Genomic DNA, 23600 nt, shown 5'->3' with positions numbered 1-23600 from the left:
GGGGTGGAAGAGCAGATATTAGGGGCCGGCGGCGGGGAGACGCCAGAAGAGTCCGCGGTGCGCCGCAGCGTGGAGCAATTGCAGAAGCACGGTCTTTGGGGGCACCCGGCAGCGCCCCTGCCCGACGTGGAGCTGCGCCTGCCGCCCCTCTACGGGGGCAGCCTGGACCAGCACTTCCGCCTCCTGGCGCAGAAGCAGAGCCTGCCCTACCTGGAGGCGGCCCACTCGCTCTTGCAGGCCCAGCTGCCCCCCAGGCCCCCGAGCTGGGCCTGGGCGGAGGGCTGGACCCGGTACGGCCCCGCGGGGGAGGCCGAACCCGTGGCCATCCCCGAGGAGCGGGCCCTGGTGTTCGACGTGGAGGTCTGCTTGGCAGAGGGAACCTGCCCCACGCTGGCGGTGGCCATATCCCCCTCGGCCTGGTGAGTGCGGGCTGGGCTGGGCTGGGGGGACTTGACCGCAAGTGGGGCGCCCACCTTACCAGTTGGGTTCAGGGAGCATTTACGGAGCTCCCACCGGGTGCCCCACGGTGGGCGCTTTTGTAGCGACTGCGGTTGCGCGGTGAGCTCCGGTGAGCTCCGTGCCTGAGCGTTGATCTATGAACCAGGAGGTGGTGGTTCGATTCCTGGTCAGGGCACACGCTGCGTTGTGGGCAGGAGGCTGCCGATCCATCATTGGTGTTTCTCTCACTCCTTCTTCCTTCTTCTCTGAAATCAATAAAAATACTTTTAAACGATAATGAGATAGGCTTGACCCCAGCTTTCCTGGAGGGAAGGTAGAGGCCACAGACACACCCACGCAGATGGCAGGGGGTGCAGGGGTTTGTGGAGAATCACAGTGGAGTGCTGTCTGGGAGACTGACCGGTCCCCTTTGCGGGGGGGTCTCTCTTCCCCTCTCCTGATGGCTTCCTGAGAAGTTAGCCTAAGACAGTGGTCGGCAAACCGAGGCTCGCGAGCCACATGCGGCTCTTTGGCATGCGGCTCTTTGGCCTCTTTCACAAAATACCACGTGTGGGGTGCGCATACAGTGCCAATGGCACTGTCCGTGCGTGCCCGCACGTGGTATTTTGTGGAAGAGCCACATTCAAGGGGCCAAAGAGCCGCATGTGGCTCGCGAGCCTCAGTTTGCCGACCACGGGCCTAAGACAACTGAACAGTGTTTCTATTCGGGGGACGCTATGGGGTATTTTGGGCAGGAGAGAGCTCCCGTTGGGGGGACTGTCCTAGGCGGGATAAGACATTTAAGCATCCCTGCTGCTCCCTTAAATGCCGGACACCCCCTCACCCCCATTCCCAATGTTCCCTGGAGGTAGCGTCCCCCTGAGCACCCCCAGTTGAGACACGCTGCTTTCCTCACCCTCCCAAGCAGGCATCCCCCCCCCCCCCGAAAAGGTATAGGTAATCTTTTCTTTTTTTACTTTATTTATTTTCAATTTTGTCTCCTTTTCTTTTTAAGTAACTTTCTAAGTGCCATACAATGATGGCAGCACTGTCCCTCCCCTGTTCAGTCTTCATTCCAGGATTAAAACACTGTGTACCGCCTTCATGCTTTCGGGCCTGGCCGGCAAAAAAGTTGGCAGTGTCTTTATTTCTCCTGGAAGCGACTTCTTTGTGAAGAAAGCTGCGAAGTGTTAAATATGCAGCTGAAAGTGGGGGAGACGTGGCTGAGTGGCGAAGAGAGGCATTAGTGGCAGGAACTAGGTGATTTCTCGTGGATGTAGCTCTAGTTAAGAGGAGACTCTAGCGATCGTGTAACTCGATGGTCACAGAGCGGGTACCTTTCCTCTCCGAGCTGTTCACTTGTTTCTCCCTGTGCTGCCCACCGGCCTCTCATTCTCGCCCCATTCTAGCCAGTGGGACTGGGGGCATCGCTCCGTTTGGGCACAGAGGCCTGGTCTTTCCTCTCCGAACTGTTCACTTGTTTCTCCCTGTGCTGCCCACCGGCCTCTCATTCTCGCCCCATTCTAGCCAGTGGTCCTTCCTCCTGGGGATGTGTGGCGGGCACAGAGGCCTGGTCCTTCCTCCTGGGGATGTGTGGTGGGCACAGAGGTCTGGGCTGACACTGGCACCCCCCTCCTGAGGGTGGGCGTGGTGGGGGTGGGGGTGCTTCGTGGGGCCATCCTAGCTCTTAACCGGGGCCCATCCCTGCTGCATGGCTGGGTCAAGTAACGTCAGGTACCGGACCAGCCCTCAGTTTCCAGAGGGCGGGGGGAGCCTTGGGCAGCCTTCAGGGCTTTGGTCTTCAGACTAGAGGGGCATTCCGCAGGCCGCCAACACTCATCCAAGACTCACAGTATTACTGGCATTTGTTCCGACTCATCTTACATTCACCAAAGGTGTCTGTGTTTTGGCTTTTTTTAAAATCACGAGTAAATTCATATTCAGGTGGTTCTCTGCACAGCTGCCAACCTGGATCTTGTCGCCAGTATGACTTTTAAAGAATATATATATATTTTTTTTATTGATTTCAGAGAGGAAGGGAGAGATAGAAACATCAATGATGAGAGAGAATCATGGGTCGGTTGCCTCCTGCACGCCCCCTACTGGGGATTGAGCACAACCCCAGGCATGTGCCCTGATGGGGAATCCAACCTTGACCTCCAGGTTCATAGGTCGACGCTTAACCACTGAGCCACACCGGCCGGGCCAGTATGACTTTTTATTACCACTAAAGTTCCTGTCATCGCCATAGCCACACACATTTGACATTCTCCAGCCTTTTCCTCTGTGTTGTTTCACACGCTCCATGGCAAGGGGGGGGAGGTTTCCAGCTGGAGTCCCTGAGCGTCTCCCCACCCTTTGGAGTGGGAGCTGGATTTTACCAGGCTTAACACGGGGGACCTCTTTTTGCTGACCCCCGCCCACACACACGTCTGTTGGAGCTGTCAGCAGGCTGCCCCTCCTCCTCCCCGTCAGGGTACAGGGAGCGCTTTTGCAGCTGTGGCGGCCACACATGTGGCCTCGTCACTCACTTTGATGCTGACCGGCCTTGACCCTTTGGCATCCTGTGTGCACAGCGGGCTTTTCCTCCGCGGCCGTCTGCGCATGCTCAGCCTTGTGGCCCCTGAGCAGACTCCAGCCGTTTCCGAATCCCTGTCCGGACATCCCTGTCCCTCCCCCACCCCCCGCAGCGTGGACATTTCCTGGGCACTGTCCCTGCTCTCACTGAGCGAGGCTGCTCAGAGGCACAGACCCTCTAAGGCAGTGGTTCTCAACCTTCTGGCCCTTTAAATACAGTTCCTCATGTTGTGACCCAACCATAACATTGTTTTTGTGGCTACTTCATAACTGTCATGTTGCTACTGTGATGAATCGTCATGTAAATATCTGATATGCAGGATGGTCTTAGGCGACCCCTGTGAAAGGGTCATTCGACCGCCAAAGGGGTCTCGACCCACAGGTTGAGAACCGATGCTCTAACGTGTGTGGTTTGCTCTTTGTCCTTTAGAATCGTTCCAGCCTTTGGATGACTCAGCCCGTACATGAATGCAGCATTTGTCTTTTTTTTTTTCTTTTTGGCCACTTTCACAGTCCGGCCGGCGTGGCTCAGTGGTTGAGTGTTGACCTATGAACCAGAAGGTCACGTTCAATTCCCGGTCAGGGCACATGCCCGGCTTGCGGGCTCGATCCCAAGTAGGAGGTGTGCAGGAGGCAGCCGATCCATGATTCTCTCTCATCACTGATGTTTCCATCTCTCCCTCTCCCTTCCTCTCTGAAATCAATAAAAATATATTTAAAAACAAAACAAACAAAACCCCCCATCATTTCCACTTTGGATTCTATTCGAATTGCTTCTCTCACGTACGGGCACTTGGAGCACGAGCTGTCCTGTTTGCCGACGTGAGGGGTGGGGCCTGATTCTAAAGCACCTGAGAGCCGAGCTCGGGGTCGGTGCCCAGGTCGGTGCACACCTGGGCCGAACCCGGACCCCGGGCTGTGGCATTGGCACCCTCCGTACCTGCGCGAGTGCAGGGGCTCTTGCGACCGCCGCCAACACATACCCCCACCCCGCCCCACCTGGCCTCGCTCTGTGAGGGTTAGGAGCACCCATCGGTCTCACTGGTGTCCCCCTACTGGGGATGGAGCACAACCCCAGGCATGTGCCCTGACAGAGAATCCAACCTTGACCTCTGTCGAGTGTGGCCTGGCCACGGTGGCAGGTCTGCAGGGGGTGCCGTGGAGCGGAACTTTGAAGTCTCTTGGCTGACCCTGCCTGCCTCTCCTCCCTCAGGTATTCCTGGTGCAGCCGGCGGCTGGTGGAAGAGCGTTACTCCTGGACCAGCCAGCTGTCGCCGGCTGACCTCATCCCCCTGGAGGCCCCCGCCAGCGCCGGCCCCCCCCAGCGAGACGGGCAGGAGCAGCTAGTGGTGGGGCACAACGTCTCCTTTGACCGCGCCCACATCAGGGAGCAGTACCGGATCCAGGTGAGGGGCCTGGGCCCCCGCAGCGGGCTGGGAGCCCTGGTCTCGGTGACGGGGGGACGCACTGTCGACCAGCCTGTTCCGGGACCTGGTTGTCACAGGACAATGGCCCTTCCTTGTGTGGCCTGTGCGAGCTCAGCGTGGGTCTTTGCGGCTCCGGGCCCGCAGCCGGGGCTCCATCCTGCCTCAGCTGTGGATGAGGGGTGTGAGCTCCTCAGCTTCCCTGAGCCTCAGTTTCCTTCTTCGTAAGAGGAGGGAGGGCGCCCAACCGGTTTGGCTCAGTGGATAGAGCGTCGGCCTGCGGACTCAAGGGTCCCAGGTTCGATTCCGGTCAGGGGCATGTACGTTGGTTGCGGGCACATCCCCAGTGAGGGGTGTGCAGGAGGCAGCTGATCGATGTTTCTCTCTCATCTGTGTTTCTAACTCTCTCTCCCTCTCCCTTCCCCTCTGTAAAAAATCAATAAAATATATTTAAAAAAAAAAAAAAGGAGGGAGGGGACTGCAGCTGTCTCATAGGCCTGTTCGGAGGGTCAGACCAGTGTGCATGTCAGATACATGCCTGGTGCACAGTTGTGACAATTTTTAAAAAAATTATTTTCTTTAAAAACATATTTGTATTGATTTTAGAGAGGAAGGGAGAGAGAGAGAAACATCAACGATGAGAGAATCATAGATCAGCTGCCTCCTGCACGCCTCCTACTGGGGATTGAGCCTGCAGCCTGGGCATGTGCCCTTGACTGGAATTGAACCCGGGACCCTTCAGTCCGTAGGCCGATGCTCTATCCACTGAGCCAAACCGGCCCGGGCTAGTTGTGACAATTCTTAACTTTATGAACGTGCTTTATCATGTGTTCTCCCAACAGCCCGGGGGAAGGGCAGCGCAGGGGACGCAGCCTTAGCCCGTGGCTGAGGGTGCGGAGGCCCAGCCTTGCCCGCTTGCCCAGGGCCACGGAGCTTGTGAGTGGCGGGGCTGGGGTTGCGCCTGAGAGCTCAGAAGGCCTTGCTTTGGCCACTCTGTGCCCAGGGTGCCCTCCGAGCTGTGCTGGATGCTGGGAGGACTTGTGTGTTGGGATGGAGCCGGGTCCGCACCTTCAGGGTGGCTAGAATTTGGGGGGGGCGGCCCCTCACAGGCATGAAGGCGTGGGAAGGGGTGTGATGGGGAGGGAGCGGTGAGGAGCCCGGGCAGGCGGGCCCCTCAGCCGCAGCCTGTCCTCAGGGCTCCCGCATGCGCTTCCTGGACACCATGAGCATGCACATGGCCATCTCGGGGCTGAGCAGCTTCCAGCGCAGCCTGTGGATGGCGGCCAAGCAGGGCAAGCACAAGGCCCGGCAGTTCACACAGCGAGCTCAGAAGTCCCAGGGCAAAGGCAACGGCCCAGCGGTGAGGACCCCTGCGGGGGTGGGGGCTGGGGACCCCTTCACCGCCCGCCGGTCAGGCCTGAGGCCCAGCTGAGCCGCCGTGTCCCCTGCTCCGGCCCCTCAGGTCTCCTCCTGGGACTGGCTGGACATCAGCAGCGTCAACAACCTGGCGGACGTGCACGGCCTGTACGTCGGGGGGCCGCCCTTGGAGAAGGAGCCCCGCGAGCTCTTTGTCAAGGGCAGCATGAAGGACGTCCGCGAGAACTTCCAGGTATGGGGGTGCAGAGGGCTCCGGGGAGCGGGGGTGGCGGAGCCCTCGCCGACCCCGGGAGCATCGCGCCAGACCTGACCCCGAGCCCGGCGGTGGTAGTGGGACGGCTGCCCACCCAGCGCCTTCCTGTCGCCTGTGCCAGGCCCTGATGCAGTACTGTGCCCAGGACGTGTGGGCCACCTACGAGGTCTTTCAGCAGCAGCTGCCCCTCTTCCTGGAGAGGTGAGCGCGGCCCCAGGGGAGCCTGGGCCGGTGCGTTCCCAGCACCCGGCCCACTGCCGTCGGGGGGGCGCGGGGCCGTTCTTGGGCTCAGGGCCTTGGCCTTTCGGGGCTGAAAGATGGGCGCCGCTCTGTCCGTGGGGGCCGCCGGGGCCCTGGACGCCGGGTTTCTGCAGGTCCTGCAGGGAGGCCAGGGCTGTGCGTGGTCCCAGCTTTGTAAGCAGCCACTCCACCCAGATCAGCTCTCGGGGCTTCCGGTCCGTTCGGTCGGAGTCATGTCAGCCAGACCCCGTTGGAGTGTTGAGTCTTTAGGGTTCTCGCTACATAGTATCTTGTCACCTGCAGGAACACACGCTTTATCTTTTATATTGTGTTTTTACTGTATCTTTTTTTTGTTGTTGTTAATCCTCACGGGAGGCTATTTTTCCATTGATTTTTAGAAGGAGTGGAGAGACAGAGAGAAATATCGATGTGAGAGAGACACATCTGATTGGTTGCCTCCTGCACCTGCCCCAGCCAGGGTCAGGATCGAGCCTCCAACCAAGGTACATGCCCTTGACCAGAATCAAACCCAGGACCCTTTCCGCAGGCCGACGCTCTATCCGCTGAGCCACACCGGTTAGGGCTTCACTGTATCTTTTCTATGTTTAGATGTGCAGACACACAAATGCTTGCACTGTGTTAGCGCTGCCTCCAGCATTCAGCGCGGTAAGGCGCTGTACAGCTCTGTAGCCGGAGCAGTAGCCGGATGTACAGCCCAGTGGGCGGGGGCTGGGACCCTCTAGGGGTGTCGCTGTCTCTGCCGGGTCCGCACGGTGGCAGTCACCTAGCGACACCTTTCTCAGAACGTGCCCCATTGGTGAGCAGCACATGACTGAATCCACTTTACGGATGAAGGGACCGAGGCTCAGAGAGGGGAAGCGACTCCCAGCCCCGTGGCCGGAGCGGCGAAGCTGGAGTTTAAACCCCGTCTGTGGCTGCAGAGCTCTGCTTTGCACGGGGTGGGGATCAGGGCGGGGACCGGGCCAAAGCCCTCCTCCTGGGGTCGCTGACGGCAGCCCCGGTGTTTGCGCCCAAGGTGTCCCCACCCGGTGACGCTGGCCGGCATGCTGGAGATGGGGGTGTCCTACCTGCCCGTCAACCAGAACTGGGAGCGCTACCTGGCGGAGGCGCAGAGCACCTACGAGGAGCTGCAGCGGGAGATGAAGAAGTCGCTGATGGACCTGGCCAACGACGCCTGCCAGCTGCTGTCGGGAGAGAGGTACCGGCCTGGGCGGGCGGGAGCCGGGCAGAGGGCAGCGGGGGGCGCTGGCTTTCGGCTCAGCCTCAGCGCTGCCCTGGCGGGCTGGCTGCACAGGTACAAAGACGACCCCTGGCTCTGGGACCTGGAGTGGGATCTGCAAGAGTTTAAGCAGAAGAAGGTGAAGCGGGTGAAGAGGAACGAGCCGGCTGCCACCAGCGACGTGCCCACCGAGGGTGCCGGGGCCCCTGGAGACGCCCGGGATCAGGAAGGTGGGGCGCTAGTGCGGGAGGTGGGCAGAGTCGCGAGGACTGAGGGAGGGAGGACGCTGCAGCCTGTGTGCGGGTCTGTCTGCGAGACCCTTCCCTGGTTCCGATCCTGTGTCCCCCCCCCCCCCACCCCCCCAGACCCCGGCCCCCCCAGTGAGGAGGAGGAGCTGCAGCGCGCTGTCACGGCCCGCGCCTGCTTGGAGCAGCTGAAGGGGACCACGGAGCTCCTGCCCAAGCGGCCCCAGCACCTTCCTGGACACCCCGGGTGAGCCCCGGCCCCTCCCCTCCCAGGATGCCCTGTTCCGGGCCCAGCACGGGGATGGCGTGCTGCTCTTGGTTCCTGCTGCCTCCCGTGCCTGCTCTCAGCTAGTTCCCTCTGCCCGGCTCACCGAGCACCTGCTGTGTGCCGCCCCGGCAGCCTTGGGGTGCAGATGGCATCACAGCTCCTCCTTCCCGGAGCTCCCTCACCCCGAGTTGCCTAGGCACGCAGACCAGGGGCAGCTGGTGTCTGTATCCAGGGTCAGAGCCTGGCTGCCGGGTAATCAGGGAAGGCTTCCTTGTGGAGGTGGCCCTTCACCGGAGCCTCACAGAGGGCACAGTTGGGAGAATAAGGGCAGCCAGGGTGACCAGCAAGTGAGAGACAGAACTCTGATGGCCTGGGAATGTCATGAGAACCGAGGTGTTTGGGGGCGGGGGTAGGTGCGGGGCAGATCTGCTTGTTGCTATGGCCAGTGGCCCTCCAGGAAGGGAACTGCCCTGGGCATGCCTGGCCCGTCTGCAGCCTAGTCCAGTGGGACCTTTCAGTTACTCTGCAGGCTCCGCGGGGGTTCCGGGCCACGTCCCAGAGGGAGAGTGTGGCAGCGGAGGCTGAGGTCCCGGGCCTTGGAGGGTGGGTGGAGCCCGTCACGGGGAGAGAGCCTTCCTTGCGGTCACACCGTGACACTTCTCCGGGGGCACAGGTGGTACCGGAAGCTCTGTCCCCGGCTAGATGACCCTGCGTGGACCCCGGGCCCCAGCCTCCTCAGCCTGCAGATGCGCGTCACACCCAAGCTCATGGCGCTGACCTGGGACGGCTTCCCCCTGCACTTCTCAGAGCGGCACGGCTGGGGGTACCTGGTGCCCGGGCGGCGGGACAACCTGGCTAAGGTGCCATCCTCGGGGGTGGCCTGCCCCTACAGGTGAGGCTCCGGCTGGGGCCGGGGAGGGAGCCGAGCTCCCAGGACCCTTCCTGTTGGGTTCTAGCTCCCCTTTCAGGGCCCCTCCCCCTCTGGGCTTCAGAGCCAGGTGCTCGGGAGTGGGGAGGACTAGGGGGAGTGGGGAGGACTAGGGGGAGGGGGAGGACTAGCGTCCGCTCTGGGCCCAGGGCCCGGCTGCCTCCATAGGAACGTGCGGAGGGCGGGGGCTTTCTCTCTGAGTGTAACTCACCGAGCACGAGTCACCATTTGGGCTACGACCCCTTGGGGGCGCTCTCCCCGTGCATCCCAAGCGGGGGCTGAGAAAGGTTATTCCTGTCACAGAGTGGAGGAAACACAGGCTGAGGGCAGCCGGTTGGTTGGAGGTCACAGGCCAAGGGCAGCCGGTTGGTTGGAGGTCACAGGCCGAGGGCAGCCGGTTGGTTGGAGGTCACAGGCCGAGGGCAGCCGGTTGGTTGGAGGTCACAGCAAGGGCAGCCAATGGTTGGAGGTCACAGGCGAGGGCAGCCGGTTGGTTGGAGGTCACAGGCCAAGGGCAGCCAGTTGGTTGGAGGTCACAGGCCAAGGGCAGCCGGTTGGTTGGAGGTCACAGGCCAAGGGCAGCCGGTTGGTTGGAGGTCACAGGCCGAGGGCAGCCGGTTGGTTGGAGGTCACAGGCCGAGGGCAGCCGGTTGGTTGGAGGTCACAGGCCGAGGGCAGCCGGTTGGTTGGAGGTCACAGGCCGAGGGCAGCCGGTTGGTTGGAGGTCACAGGCCGAGGGCTTTGAGAGGCAGGGGCTGGGAGAAGCCTCAGACTGCAGTGGCCCGGGGTCCTGGCTCAGCAGGGCAGCCGGGGTCCCTCGTGGGTCTCAGAAAAAGGGGCCGGGATCGCCCTGCTCCTGCGAGCGAGCGAGGGTGGGTGCGTTGGCAGGAGCCAGCCTGGGCCGGGCGGTGCTGACCTGGGAGGCGCAGCTCTGCGGCCTGAGAGCAGCTTCGATAGTCAGTCCAGGCCTCGGACCCAGCCTGCCCCCAGGGTGCTGGGTCACTTCCGATTTGTTGCTCGCTGTCTAAAACCGGGGAGGGCTGCCCACTCCTGCTCAGGGCTGATTCTGAGGACTAAACCAGGGGAATTGTGGGAGGCCCTGCCCCTGCCCGGCCCCGAGCGGGCACCCTCACCAGGGCCGCTGCTTCTGTTCTTGCCCAGAGCCATCGAGTCCCTGTACGGGAAGCACTGCGCCGAGCAGGGGAAGCGGCAGCCGGAGCCGCAGGCAGCGCGCCTGGCCGAGGAGTTCCTGCTCAGCGAGAGCAGCACCCAGTGGCAGATGGTGAGGGCGGGCGCCAGCCTGAGCTCGGGGAGGGTCGCCGTGCCCTCCGGGGAAGGGGGGAGTGGGGCACGGTGTGCCCAGCTCTCACCCAGGCCGGCCTGGGCTGTCTGCGTGCCGCAGGGAGGGGCTGGTGGAGTCCGGCCGACCAGCCTCCTGCTTCACTCCCTTGGTACCTGGGCCCATCCAGGTGGAAGAGCTGGGCTGCTTGGAGGTGCAGGATGAGGCCAAGGCGGACAACTCGGAGGCGGCAGTTCCGGGTCAGCCCCCAGCTCTGGTGAGCAGGGCGCGTGCTGAGTTCCTGGGGGGTGGGACCTCCTTACGCCCTTAGCAGCTCTCCACCAGCACCCCAAGGTCCTGGGGGTTGGGAGGTGTGCCCTGCCTTTGGTGGCCCCACATTGTGGGAAGGCCCAGGAGGAAGCCGGAGACCTGGTGGCCGGCCTGCCCCTTCCCAGCTCACCTGCTCAGCGATCCAGGCCCCTTTCCCACCCCCGGCTACCCCTGGCCCACGCTGAATACAGGCGCTGGGGCAGGGCCTGATCTAGGTGTGTGGCCCCACAGACAGGGGCTGGCGGCCCCAAAGCCAGCCAGCCAGCCTATCACCACGGCAACGGACCCTACCACGACGTGGACATCCCCGGCTGCTGGTTCTTCAAGCTGCCGCACAAGGTGTGTGTCCTGGTTCGCGCCCGTCCGTGTCCTCGTGGTGGTGGCTCAGCTCGCGAGACCGTCCCCTCGCAGGCGCGGCGGTGGCAGTGCCGGGGCCCAGCGTGCTCTCGGGACAGATAGCACCATCGGGGCCGGTGTTCCCGTGGAAACTGGGCGGGCGAGGACATGCCAGGTGCTGGCACTGAGTCTGCCCCACGATGGGTGTTGAGTGACGGCTGCTCCTGCGAAGGGGGCAGGTTTGCTGTCTTCAGTGCCTGCCTGTGCGGCCGTCAGGGCGGGCTGCCCCCCCTGCTCTGCTCCTGGCTCTGGGCTGTGAGGCAGCGCCCGAGCGCACAGGGCACCGGCGCCCCAGCCAGGGGCCTGCCACCTGCCTCCAGCCCCTGCTTCCGGTGCCCGCAGGACGGCAACAGCTGCAACGTGGGCAGCCCCTTCGCCAAGGACTTCCTGCCCAAGATGGAGGACGGCACCCTGCAGGCGGGCCCGGGAGGCGCCAGTGGGCCCCGGGCCTTGGAGATCAACAAGATGATTTCTTTCTGGAGGAATGCCCACAAACGGATCAGGTGGGCGCCGCGGGGGACAGACGTGCCCATCTGCCCCTGGCAGGTTCCTGCAGCCTGGGCTCCCTCCCCGCCTCCCCCCGGGCCCCTGGCTCAGCTTGTGCCGAGCGGACAGCCCCGCTGTGGTGGGAGGCCCTGCTGCTTGTAGTCCTGGTGCTGCGTGTCCACAGGCAAGTCCCCCTCCCTCTCCAGCCTCAGCTGCCCTGTTTATATAGAGAATGGTATTGTAGGACCCCGATGCACCCCCCCCCCCCGCCCTCCAGCTCTAAAAGGACCCGTCGCTGTAACTGCTGAGCACCAGGGCTGTCCTCTGCTGGGGGCTGGGCGTACTAAATGGATTCACCTTGAAGGCTGGGTCCAGGTGCGGGCTGCCCGCAGCCCAGGGCGGGAAGAGTGCTGATGGCTCGCGTCTGCCCTGAGCGTGGACCAGGCTGCGGGTAGACGCCGCACGGGTGCTCTGGGATTAGGGCAGAGGCTGCTGGCCGGTTCTCAGATGGCACAGGCTCCTGCCTGGTAGATTCTAGGGCCCCAGGTGGCCGCGAGCAGCCTGAAGTGGGCAGTGCGGGCCCGTGGGAGGGTTGGGTTCTGCCCCGGGGGCCGTGCTGAGCCTCGGCCTGTCTGTCCCCCAGCTCCCAGATGGTGGTGTGGCTGCCCAGGTCGGCTCTGCCCCGTGCTGTGACCAGGTACGGCCTGCCCAGTGGTTGGGGGACAGGAGTGGGGGCGGGCGGTCCTAGGACCAAAGCAGGCTGCTGAGGCCCGTGCTCTCCCCTGCCCCCAGGCACCCAGATTACGATGAGGAAAACCGCTACGGGGCCATCCTGCCCCAGGTGGTGACCGCCGGCACCATCACCCGCCGGGCCGTGGAGCCCACGTGGCTCACCGCCAGCAACGCCCGGGTACGTGTGCCTGCGCCCGGGTCCCTGCCCCGTCCTCTCCGACGTGGCTGGAAACGGGGGTTGCAAGGGCCTTCAGTGAGGGGCAGGAAAAGGACCCCGAGATCGGGGTCAGGCAGGACTCGGGGTCTTATCTAGCTTCTCAAGTCAGCCCTTTTCAGGAACCGCGCACGTTCTGGCACCTGCTGCTGGCCAGACACCGACCAGGTGTGACGGCCGCTGTGGTTAAACGGGGCCGGCGCAGGGTGGGGAGGCCCTTACCTGCCAGCCTGTTGCTGCTAGACTGCCGCCCCCGGCCGGAGTGGGTAGGCGTCTCAAGGGGTGTCTCTTCCTGCAGCCCGACCGAGTGGGCAGCGAGCTGAAGGCCATGGTGCAGGCCCCGCCCGGCTACGTCCTGGTGGGCGCCGACGTGGACTCGCAGGAGCTGTGGATCGCAGCGGTGCTGGGAGACGCCCACTTCGCGGGCATGCACGGTGGGCAGGAGCGGGGCCGGCGCAGGGAGGGAGCCAGCTGCGAGGGGGGGCGGGGCCGGCGTGTCTGAGCCCCTCTCCCTCCATCCTGCCCCCAGGCTGCACGGCCTTCGGCTGGATGACCCTGCAGGGCCGCAAGAGCAGGGGCACCGACCTGCACAGCAAGACGGCCGCCACCGTGGGCATCAGCCGCGAGCACGCCAAGGTCTTCAACTACGGCCGCATCTACGGGGCTGGGCAGCCCTTCGCCGAGCGCCTGCTGATGCAGTTCAACCACCGCCTCACCTCCCAGGAGGCAGCCGAGAAGGCCCAGCAGATGTACGCCGTCACCAAGGGCCTGCGCAGGTGAGGGTCCCCTGCGTCGTTTCCCGGGCCTCAGGCCTGCTCTGCTACCCCCCACTGCCCCCGTCCGCCCTCCCTCCTGTTACCTGGCTCTCTCCCTTCACACCCGTGACTGAGCTGCAGGGTGGCTCGTCCCTGGGTTGTGACATTCAAGTCGGCCTTGAACAGATTTCCTTAGAGCAGCGGTTCTCAACCTGTGGGTCGCGACCCCTTTGGGGGTCAAACGACCCTTTCACGGGGGTCGCCTAAGACCATCCTGCATATCAGATATTTACATGACGATTCATCACAGTAGCAAAATTAGTTATGAAGTAGCAACGAAAATTTTATGGTTGGGGGTCACCACAACATGAGGAACTGTATTGAGAACCACTGCCTTAGAGGGTTAATTACATTTGCCAGCCCTGCCCTAGCCGGTTTGGCTCAGTGGATAGAGCGTCGGCCTGCAGACTGAAGGGTCCCGGGTTCGATTCGGTTCAAGGGCACATTCCCAGGTTGTAGGCTCGATCCCCAGTAGGGGGCATGCAGGAGGCAGCTGACCAATGATTCTCTTCCCCTCTCCCTTCCTCTCTGAAATCAATAAAAATATCTATATTTTTAAAAATCTGCCAGTCCTTTGGCAGTTGCGTCTAAGGCTTTGGGACAGGCAGCTACCCTGGCATAACCCAAAGCGTGGATTCCTGTCGGGGCTCTGCCAGCCTCTCCGTGCCCGTTTCGGCCTCTGAAGTGAGCCTGTGGGGGACAGGCAGGGGCCCGGGGCTTGGCACAGAGCACACTCCCATGGGAGTGATGGTGGTGACCTGCCCCCAGGTATCGGCTGTCTGATGAGGGTGAGTGGCTGGTGAGGCAGCTGAACATCCCCGTGGAGAGGACCGAGGACGGCTGCGTTTCCCTGCAGGATCTGCGCAAGGTCCAGAGGGAAGCTTCGAGAAAGTGAGAACCCTCTGCGTGTGGAGGGAGGGATGGAGGGTCCAGACGGGCCCTGGGAGCTGGGATGAGCTGATACGGAAAGACAATGCTCATTCCGTCTGTTCTGGTCCCCAGGTCCCGCGGGAAGAAGTGGAACGTGGTTGCGGAACGTATGTGGACGGGGGGCACGGAGTCAGAGATGTTCAACAAGCTGGAGAGCATCGCCACGGCCGACGAGCCACGCACCCCGGTGCTGGGCTGCCGCATCAGCCGGGCCCTGGAGCCCTCAGTGGCTCAGGGGGAGGTACTGCGTGGACACGGGAGGTCACAGGAGGGAGGGAGGCACAGATGTGGGCAGGATCCCTCACTAGCACGCCCCCCATCTCCCTCCCCAGTTCATGACCAGCCGGGTGAACTGGGTGGTGCAGAGCTCCGCCGTGGACTACCTGCACCTCATGCTCGTGGCCATGAAGTGGCTGTTCGAGGAGTTCGCCATCGACGGGCGCTTCTGCATCAGCATCCACGACGAGGTCCGCTACCTGGTGCGCGAGGAGGACCGCTACCGCGCGGCCCTGGCCCTGCAGATCACCAACCTGCTGACCAGGTGGGCCGGGCCTTGGGCCAGGATGAGTGGGATCTGAGCTCTCATCTCCCCGAAGTGGATATTTTAGCTTTTCTCTATAGCTTTTTAAAGTCTTAAGGCTGGTCTTCAACTTTTAAAGATTTCTCTTTAAAATTAGAACACTGAACTGGTGAGCAGGCGGGTCAGGGGCGTTTTCCCAAATAGTAGCTCTCAAATAGCGCCCCCTAAGAACACACCTTTATCTGTGAACGTTTCCTTCAGTGCCAGAAGCTGGTTATTCTGATTCCTAACAGAGGAATGGTTAATGGGGAAATTCACATGTGATTTTACAATAATTTATACCTTATATATTGGGTTGCATTTTCTCATAGTAGAATTTCACTTATATGGTTGCATTAAATGATAGCACAGTTCCGTGTTGATCTGCCACTAGAACCAGTGGGAGCCGCGCTCTGTCCTGATTAACGGTAAACAACGAGTGTTTACAATGCGCGGCCTGTCTCCAGTGCCCTCTGCACTGTGTCCCAGGGGGCTTTGCGTAACGAGCTAACAAAGTCCTTGTATACTCAAGTGATGAGGGGAATTTTTACATCAGTGACGTGTGCCATCCCTGCCTCTCAGGAGCTCCCTGTGGGGCGTGGGAAGGCGGGGGCGCTGGCTCCCGGGACGCAGGCAGGAGCAGCTGAGCGGGCCGGTCTCTTTCAGGTGCATGTTCGCCTACAAGCTGGGCCTCAATGACCTGCCCCAGTCAGTCGCCTTTTTCAGCGCCGTCGACATTGACCGGTGTCTCAGGAAGGAAGTGACCATGGATTGTAAGACCCCCTCCAACCCGACGGGGATGGAAAGGAGATACGGGGTTCCCCAGGGTGAGCACACACACGCCTTTGTGCCTCTCGTTACGGGTGGGAGGTGAGGGGCCCTGGGCAGCGCTCTGCGCCACAGGAAGCTCGGGCACCGGAGGGCGAGTCCCCTCTTAGCAAGCAGGTCGGCTACGTGTGTATAACGTGCCCTGGGCCCCCCGGGAGCGGGACGTGAACCCCGAGGGGCTGCGCCTCCAGGGTGTGCTCACAGGAGTGATGGCAGGCATGTTGGCGGCTCTGGTTCTTCCATCTGCACCTCTCCCTCTCCAACCACACCGGCCACGTTTAAAGGTTTATTGTGCAAAGTCAAAGTGCATTCTTAAGTGAAAAAAAGCTGTGCCCTGAACACCAAACAACCAGAAAGCCTCCTTCTATAGAAAGTGTATCTAAGACAAACGTTTTATACAGAAGCACAGGGAGTGAGCCCCGAGCCCCATGCCCAGATAGTGTCGTTAGCAACCTGCTCTCTTCCAGGCGAAGCGCTGGATATCTACCAGGTCCTGGAACTCACCAAAGGCTCCCTGGAGAGGCGCGGCCGGCCGGGCCCGTAGCCGCCGAGGCGGCATTGCTCCCGTGGAGCTCACCGGGTGCGCGGCGCCCACACTCAGGCTTTCGGCTGCGCGTTGCCAGGAGCAGGCCCTGCCAGGGAGGCCCGCCTGTCACAGAAGGTGCAGCTGAGTTCAACGGGTTCAGAAACAAGAGGCCGACGTCAGTGCAGGCTGTCGGACCAGGGGCCGTGCTGCTGGTCGGGTAAACAGGAAGCAGAAGCCCCAAAGGGCACATTAACTCAGGCATTTCGTTTCTTTTCTCCTTTTCTTCTTGGCGGGTTCTTTGTTCTGTTCTCCGTGCTCTGACGTGGTGTCCTAGAAGGAGACGGGGACCACCCTGCTCAGAGGCCCGGAAATAAACAGATCCTTTATCTTCTCATCGGAGCCTGGGTAGCTGCGCCGCAGGGGGAGGGAGGCCTCCGGGCAGAGGCAGGCAGTGGACACTGTGTCTCTGGACCTTTGTTAACCAGGGAGATGCACGGGACAAGATGGCAGAGGAGGAGCCCCAAAATGCTCACCTCCAGCGCCAAGCAGGTCGAGGGAGTGGACGGGGCAGGGACACCATGGCCTGGAGTGGGACAGTGTGTGGGGCAGAAGTTTTGAGAAGCCAGAAATTAGAGCATTTGTCCAACTCTGGGCCCTGCTTCAAAGGTGCTGCAGGCCCAGGGTGTGCTATCAACTGAAACCAAAGGAGGGGAACAGGTCCAGGGAGGAGGGAGGAGGGAGGAGGGAGGAGGCAGCACAGCAGGTCCTGAGCCAGAACACTGGGGCCGGGTGGTCAGCTTCAATGCTTCACCCACAGACAGACCTCGTTTCGTCACCACCCCGTCTGGAAATGTGTGTCCCAAATGCATATAAGTGTGGGCCCCTGGGTGTGGCTCCAAGCTTCTGAACCTCCTCCTCTTGAGGGTTTAGTTGTGTCTTGGCCTGGCGCCCTTTCAGCCCATCCTCTGTCTGGCTGTTGCCCCCCCCCTTTTCCTGCGGCTGCTCCCAGACAGGCTCCCAGCAGCCTGTTGGGAAGGGTGGCAGGACTCCTGCCCCCAGTCGGAAGCAGACACCAACCTCTTTGTTCTCGTCATCCTCTTCCTCTTCCTCCTCCTCCTCCCCCTCCCGGAGAAGCATGTCCAGGATGTTCCCCTTGATCTTGAAGTCCCGAGAGGTGCTGAGCTTTATGTGCTGCATCAGGTTCACCTGCACGGACACAAGCGCGGCACATGCTGCTGGTGCTGCACGTGCAGGGCTGCCCCACAGCCTCGCCTACACCCCTCAGGTCCTACTTAAAGCGAGCACACGCCCTGGCTCTGCTTTCCCACCAGTTTTTTTCTTTCTTTTTTAAAATAGATTTTTATTGATTTCAGAGAGGGAGAGAGAAATAGAAACATCAATGATGAGATTCATTGACCAGCTGCCTCCTGCACGCCCCCTACTAAGGATGGAGCCCACAACCCAGGCATGTGCCCTGACTGGGAATCAAACCGTGACCTCCTGGTTCATAGGTCGGTGCTCAACCACTGAGCCATGGCGGCAGGGCTCCACCAGTTTCCTACGTGATGTCTGAATTCAGGCCGTCAGGTGAGGAACAGAAAGGGCTGCACCTTCCCCGCGCAGCCTGGCTGCCTCAGTGGCAGGTCCCCTCCAGGTAAATGAACGGGTAGAAGAGAAGAGAGTGTGTTTACCTTGGACCTCTTGGAGAGGAAGATGAGGAATTTCTCATACTGTTCGATGGCGAAGATGAGGTTGGGGATTGGCTTGGTTTCCCGAAGAACTCTGGCCTGCAGGAGAGAAGCCCTACGTTCAGGTTCAGGGGTCCCTGAGGTCCTCCAAAGCTGTCAGAACCGCCATGGCTTTGGGGAACGCTGGGCCATCTTCCAATCAAACGCCCTTTTGCTGAGGTACCAGCCACCTAAGACCTTTGGCAGTTCCATCTCATCAAAGGACTTCAATGCCAGCAGAGAGCACACGGAGTCCTTCCACTTATTACCCTAAGTACTTGCTGGTACCTAGAGGCTGGCCAGGGAAGGGCCATCGGGAGAACTGTGGTTGCCTCTCTTACTGATGTCAGATAGGAAGGGGGAGGGAGACAGAAACATCAATGATGAGAGAGAATCATGGATCGGCTGCCTCCTGTACACCCCCCACTGGGGATCGAGCCCACAACCTGGGCATGTGCCCTTGACCGGAATCAAACCTGGGACCCTTCAGTCTGCAGGCCAACACTACCCACTGAGCCACACCGGCTAGGGCTGACTCGATATTTTAAGACTGCACTGGCTCTACCTCCCCTTTCTAGTCTGCACGTGAATTTTCACTACTGAGATGAAGTTCCCGTTTGCATGTGCTTCTATATAGTTAAACCCCCCACAAATGAGGGCACTTCTCATGATTTTTTTTTTTTAAATACTATCTTGCGGCAGTATTTTATTTTTTCACGTCAGCACAGTATTCTACAGTGTAAATGTACTAAAACCCATTTTCCAGTCCTGTTAGTGATAACACCCTGAAGGTGGGATTACTGTATCCAGGGTGAGTGTCTAGATCTCCTAAAACCCAGCGGTTCCTGCCTACCTGCCCCCGAGGTTGGAGCAGTGCCTTCTGCTCTCACCCACTTTTCCTCAAAGGTCCCTCCCAGAGCGCACCCCAAGCTGTTTCTATTTTTAAAGCAAAAGCTCAACATTTTCTGGAGCTTCCTGAATAAAGCGTATGTTTTTTGGTTCAGAGGAAAACCGATGCTCCATCTGAACATAACATCCGTTAGCTGAGCAGCAGCCACACACAGTTCTGTAGCAGCGCTGATACAATTCACATACCACACAATCCACCCCTTTCCACTGTACCGTCCCGTGTTAGTATATTCAGATTGTGCAACCATCTCCCCTTAGAAATACTTGAGCATCTTCATGCCCACGAAGCAGCCTGCAGCCCCCTTAGCAGGCACCTCCCAGTCTCCAATCCGATCCCAGCTCCAGGTAACCACTAGCCACCTCCTGTCCCCTTAGACCTGCCCGGTCTCATTTCTGTGACGCTTCCGCCAGCAGCCACACTGGCGAGCGCGCCCTCGGCTTACCATGGCCACGGCTCCAGCAGCAGCGCTCTTCTTCTTTCCTCCTGGGCACTGCGGGCTCCTGCTCCTCTTGTTCTAGAACAGAAACCATCCTCTTACTCCCGAAGACCAGCAGGTCGTTTTCTAGGCGGTGGGTCCAGCCGGGCATGGGGACTCCCGGGGGGACCGAGCCTGGCTAAGGGGACTGTCCTGCAGCTGGTGTAGGGGATGGGAAGCATGTGACACCCACAGCCCTCACTCCATTGCTGTGAGGTTTGCAGTTTGGCTCCCGGAACCAGCACATGGAGGCGAGGGCAGGACCAAGGTTCCTGCACCAGGCCAGGGAGGCATAGGCGGCCAGTTAAAGGGGAGTTTCAGCTGTTGCTCAAAGGGTTCCCTGAAGGAGAGGAGGTGGAGAGGCAGTTCCCGGGCCTGCAGCCTTCCCGCCCAGAGGCAACCACCAGATGTGTCTTCTAAGCCATGTGGTCACACGCTGGAGAAGGGTTTCAAGTCCCAGGACACTTCTCAATGCTGTAGCTAATCTGAGAATAAGGGGCTGAGAAAGTAGGAACGGATGAAGGGGACAGGAAGTACAGGGTTCTGATAAGGCAGATCTGAGATGCATACAAGCCGCCCCGTGTGAGGCACACAAACAGGAGCCTTCACCCCCAGGGCAGTCCTATGCCTCCTAGGCCCAGGCATACCATGGCCTGTGGGGCAGGGAAGAGGATGAGAAACAGCCCTGGAAACGGACAGAAGTTACAGCGCGGGAACCATGTGAGAGCAGGAGGGGCTGTAAGAGGGAACCGTTTTCTGAAAGATGTGCAAACGCAAGGCCGGGGCTGACCAGCAGCCCCTGAGCCACGGATGAATGGATTACTCTGACACACGTTTCTGTGAAAGAGAGGGCTAAGGGGCTGCCTGGCTACAGCAACCAAACAGCCCCGTTCGCCTGCCTCCTCAGGCTTTTATTGTGACCACAGCTTGAACTCAAATTAACCTCTAGACACAACCAGCAGGGTGAGTATCCTTGAGAAAGCACATGCTTCTACAAGGTCATGTCTAAAGACTAAACAGAGATTCTAGCAAAACACACGGGAGCTCGGACTTGTTTGGAAAAGTCAAGGCAGGGGCTGCTGCCTTCGACAAGGTCTCCCTAGAGCCCCCCTGCCCTTTCGGAGAATCCTCCTTACAGACTTTCCAACCAAGTCCCGGGCTTCCCCACAAGGAAACCCTGGTTTTTCTATGAAGTGCTCACCATCAGAGAACAGTGTTTGCTTGTGGGTCAGCTGACCTGTAAGGCTTTAAGTCAAATATGGACGGGAAAGGGGGAAAGACCTAGAATACACAAACTAGTCCTAGTGTGATTCTCCCTGACGAGGCTGCTCTTTCCTCCGCCCGAGCTTGGCCCTTCTTCACCGGCTCGCTGCTACTCAACTCGCAGGCCCATGGGATCGGAATCCCCCAGAAATAAACCAAGTCGCTGAGCTCAGCACACCCGTTCCTTCCCGGCTCTAAATGCAAGCCTATTGCATGTGTCTCTCACCAAATCAGACACACCTTTTCCTTGCTGCACAGATCTCAGGCCTTGGCTTGGTCTCACCTGGGCACCTTGGGCTCATGTAAGAAACTACATACACTCGGCTCAGGTGACCACGCAGTCCCCGGGGAACGCAGGGAGCCCTCTCTCACATGGAGATCAACTATGGCACGACCTCTGAACCACTTACCTGCACGTAAGAAATGAAGGAATAGCACACAGGGGTCAGGTGAGAACCCGACAGCTTCACCTGCAGCAAAGGAAGAGGAAGCCGATGTAAGCGCAGGAACAACACAGCTTCCCCCACTCCTGAGGAAGGCATTCCCAACTCACCAGCTTCTCCATAATCTTTGGAATTCCTCTGGCGCTCCGACACACCTGGATATACTAACAAAAGATTCCTGGATTTAGTGTGTCATCCTATGCAAATGTCCCACACGCTAAAGGTTCACAGGCTTCCTTTCCCTTCCTCAGAGCTCCTAGCTCCACCAACAGGACAGGTGTCCCCGTCCCCCAAAAATATATATTTATATTGATTTCAGAGAGGAAGGGAGAGAGAGATAGAAACATCAATGATGAGGGAGAATCACTGATTGGCTGCCTCCTGCACACCCCACACTGGGAATCGAGCCCGCAACCCGGGCATGTGCCCTGACTGGGAATGGAACCGTGACCTCCTGGTTCATAGGTCAGTGCTCAACCACTGAGCCACGCCGACCCGACAGGAAGGGTTTATTTTGAACTTGTTCAGCTCATCGCTTTAAAAACCCTTCAGGGACAGTCCCTACATCCAGATTGAGTCTTAGAAGATGTTTGAAGAGGCATTCACTTTTTTTTTTAATCCTCACCTGAGGATATTTTCCCATTGATTTTCAGAGAGAATGGAAGAGAGAGGGAAAGACAGAGCGAAACATCGATGTGAGAGAAACACATCGATTGGTTGCCTCCTGCATGGGCCCGGGTCAGAGAGGAGCCTGGAACCAAGGTATATGCACTTGACCGGAAATGAACCCAGGATCCTTTGGTTTGCAGGCTGACGCTCTATCCACTGAACCAAACAGGCTAGCGCAAGGCATTCACTCTCAATCAGGTGCCACATATTCATATGCCAAGGAAATAGAGGCCACCAACTGTTTCCTCCTGGCCTGTGGGGACGCCTGCCACCTACTGACCAAACCAGGACGTGGCCGGTCTCCTGACCCGCTGGGGACAGTGGTGGTGACCCTGGTCCTCGCTCAGATACTCACATACTTGACAAGTGCGGTGAGAATGGTGTACATCTTGCACAGGTCCCTTAGCAGGGTGTCCACGCAGCTGCCCGAGGGCAGGGCGGTCTGCACCAGCTCGTGGAAGAAGGTGAGCAGCGTGCCCAGCTGCATGATGACGGCTTTCTCCACGGGATGGTTCGGGAGGGCTGCCTGGGAAGAGGCCTCTTCTGAAGGGAGATGAAATTGGCGCGTTCAAACCCAGCAGGCCTTCCTTCCTTTCTTTTTTTTTAAAAATATATATTATTTTATTTCAGAGAGGAAGGGAGAGGGAAAGATAGAAACATCAATGATGAGAGGGAATCATGGATCGGCTGCCTCCTGCACGCCCCCTGCTGGGGGTCAAGCCCGTAACCCCAGCATGTGTCCTTGACCGGAATCGAACCTGGGACCCTTCAGTCCACAGGCTGACGCTCGATCCACTGAGCCAAACCAACCAGGGCATGGCCTTCCATTCTAGTTAAAGTGGAGGAGCCTCAGAAATCGACACTGTTAACTAGGAGGTCTGCAGGGAAAATGAGCATATGACTCGCCACGCACAGTGAAGGGACACCCGCTGTCAGAAGCCACCGTGCAGCCCCGGGAGACCTCGCTCACACACACAGCTCAGGCAGTGGTCCGGGCTGGACCCTGGTGGACGCTGCTCTCCTCCCGACACCCGGCACCCCACCCTGAACTCGTCTCACCTGATACGGTTTCTTGGCTCACTTGTCCCTTAAGCTTGGTGATCAGCCAGTCCACTTCTTCCAGGACCTTCTCGGCCTGACTCAGAACCAGCAGCTGTGAAAGGAAGGGATGCCTGCCATGGCCACTGCCCTCGGCGGCCAAACAGAATAGCCACGGCCGCCTGCGGTGGGTCACAGGCCCAGGACGTAAGTCACTGTAAGTCACTCTTCGGGGACATAAAGTGGGAAGGATGACAGGGCTGTTTCCCATGCTCCGGGATCAGGACTTACACAGACGGTAGGGGCCGCTGTTCGCAAATTCACCACCGCATAGTGGTTTGTTTTCTCCACCTCCACATCCTGGGGAGCGAGAGAGAATGAGCTGTAACGTTGTAGGCTGTGCCCTGGCCCTCACCCCCAGTGCTGTGCTGAAGGCTGCCCCTCTACCTCGTCTATGTCCCCAAGGTGCCCGTGGATGTCCTGGGACAGGTCACGCAGCAGGGCGACAGGGCTCTTATGCGCCACGTGGAGGCTGAAGAGCAAGTTCATCGCGCCCTTGCAAAACAAGGCATCCTCTAGGGCAGGAAGGAGAGAAATCAGAAGCTGAGTTATAACCCTGTCAGTGCTTCAGGGTCAGGGTGCCCGGCCAGGACACGTAAGCTCATGTTCTGGCACAACACCCCTCCCCCGCCACCAGAGCTGCCCACTTGGACCAGCAGCTCACCCACAAACGTGCCCTGATCTCCACGTGCCCCAAAGGTAGGAGACAGTTCCCAAGGACCGGTCACCCCGACAGCTGCGTACCCGCACCCAGAAACCTTGGCCTTGATGGCCCCAACAACGAAACTGCTACCCGACCTCACCTCCCATTCTGTATTAATCAGAACTTGTGATACAGGGAGAACAAGAGAAGGGAACCCTTCTGTACACCGAGGCAATTGTCCCAGATGTGAGTGAAGTCAGAGGCCCATCGGGTTATGCCCCCCGACC

General features: G+C 59.8%; 2 protein-coding genes across 2 annotated transcripts in view; one reads left to right on the top strand and one right to left on the bottom strand.

Moving 5' to 3' along the window:
* The window catches only part of POLG (DNA polymerase gamma, catalytic subunit), a 17839-nt gene extending 1360 nt beyond the window's left edge, over positions 1 to 16479 (top strand). Inside the window, exons 3-24 of the mRNA XM_023748915.1 lie at positions 11 to 419; positions 4229 to 4421; positions 5635 to 5799; positions 5902 to 6048; positions 6191 to 6270; positions 7346 to 7528; positions 7625 to 7779; positions 7915 to 8041; positions 8736 to 8954; positions 10152 to 10272; positions 10460 to 10546; positions 10831 to 10938; positions 11338 to 11498; positions 12125 to 12178; positions 12274 to 12391; positions 12726 to 12861; positions 12957 to 13203; positions 14011 to 14133; positions 14245 to 14413; positions 14505 to 14713; positions 15398 to 15558; positions 16027 to 16479. Coding sequence (XP_023604683.1) covers positions 11 to 419; positions 4229 to 4421; positions 5635 to 5799; positions 5902 to 6048; positions 6191 to 6270; positions 7346 to 7528; positions 7625 to 7779; positions 7915 to 8041; positions 8736 to 8954; positions 10152 to 10272; positions 10460 to 10546; positions 10831 to 10938; positions 11338 to 11498; positions 12125 to 12178; positions 12274 to 12391; positions 12726 to 12861; positions 12957 to 13203; positions 14011 to 14133; positions 14245 to 14413; positions 14505 to 14713; positions 15398 to 15558; positions 16027 to 16103 — 3449 coding nt within the window. The 3' untranslated portion in view covers positions 16104 to 16479. The remainder of the gene's footprint in view (positions 1 to 10; positions 420 to 4228; positions 4422 to 5634; positions 5800 to 5901; positions 6049 to 6190; positions 6271 to 7345; positions 7529 to 7624; positions 7780 to 7914; positions 8042 to 8735; positions 8955 to 10151; positions 10273 to 10459; positions 10547 to 10830; positions 10939 to 11337; positions 11499 to 12124; positions 12179 to 12273; positions 12392 to 12725; positions 12862 to 12956; positions 13204 to 14010; positions 14134 to 14244; positions 14414 to 14504; positions 14714 to 15397; positions 15559 to 16026) is intronic.
* On the bottom strand, positions 16194 to 23184 carry LOC102424190 (Fanconi anemia group I protein-like). Its single transcript, XM_006108319.3, has 10 exons — positions 23058 to 23184; positions 22902 to 22970; positions 22632 to 22725; positions 21928 to 22115; positions 21014 to 21067; positions 20871 to 20930; positions 19165 to 19236; positions 17777 to 17872; positions 17163 to 17291; positions 16194 to 16415 (listed from the first exon to the last, which is right to left on the bottom strand). Exons 1-10 carry the CDS (start codon positions 23157 to 23159, stop codon positions 16335 to 16337), a joined length of 945 nt encoding a protein of 314 aa, XP_006108381.2. The 5' UTR covers positions 23160 to 23184; the 3' UTR covers positions 16194 to 16334.
* Between the last annotated feature and the right edge of the window lie 416 nt (positions 23185 to 23600).

The sequence above is a fragment of the Myotis lucifugus genome, unplaced genomic scaffold (assembly GCF_000147115.1).
Source record: "Myotis lucifugus unplaced genomic scaffold, Myoluc2.0 scaffold_2069, whole genome shotgun sequence".
In the NCBI taxonomy this organism is placed as follows: Eukaryota; Metazoa; Chordata; class Mammalia; order Chiroptera; family Vespertilionidae; genus Myotis; species Myotis lucifugus.
The sequence above is the reverse complement of the archived record's forward strand: the minus strand, read 5'-3'. Positions and strand labels throughout refer to the sequence as shown.

Bases quoted from the DNA above. Each gene is read 5' to 3' on its own strand.
- LOC102424190 (XM_006108319.3), bottom strand. From the start codon at position 23,159: ATGAACTTGCTCTTCAGCCTCCACGTGGCGCATAAGAGCCCTGTCGCC. The intron at 22,116-22,631 runs GTGAGACGAGTT...ATCTCCCTTCAG, and splicing joins GAGCCAAGAAACCGTATCAG to AAGAGGCCTCTTCCCAGGCA. The intron at 17,873-19,164 runs GTAAGCCGAGGG...TCTCTCCTGCAG, and splicing joins CTGCTGGAGCCGTGGCCATG to GCCAGAGTTCTTCGGGAAAC.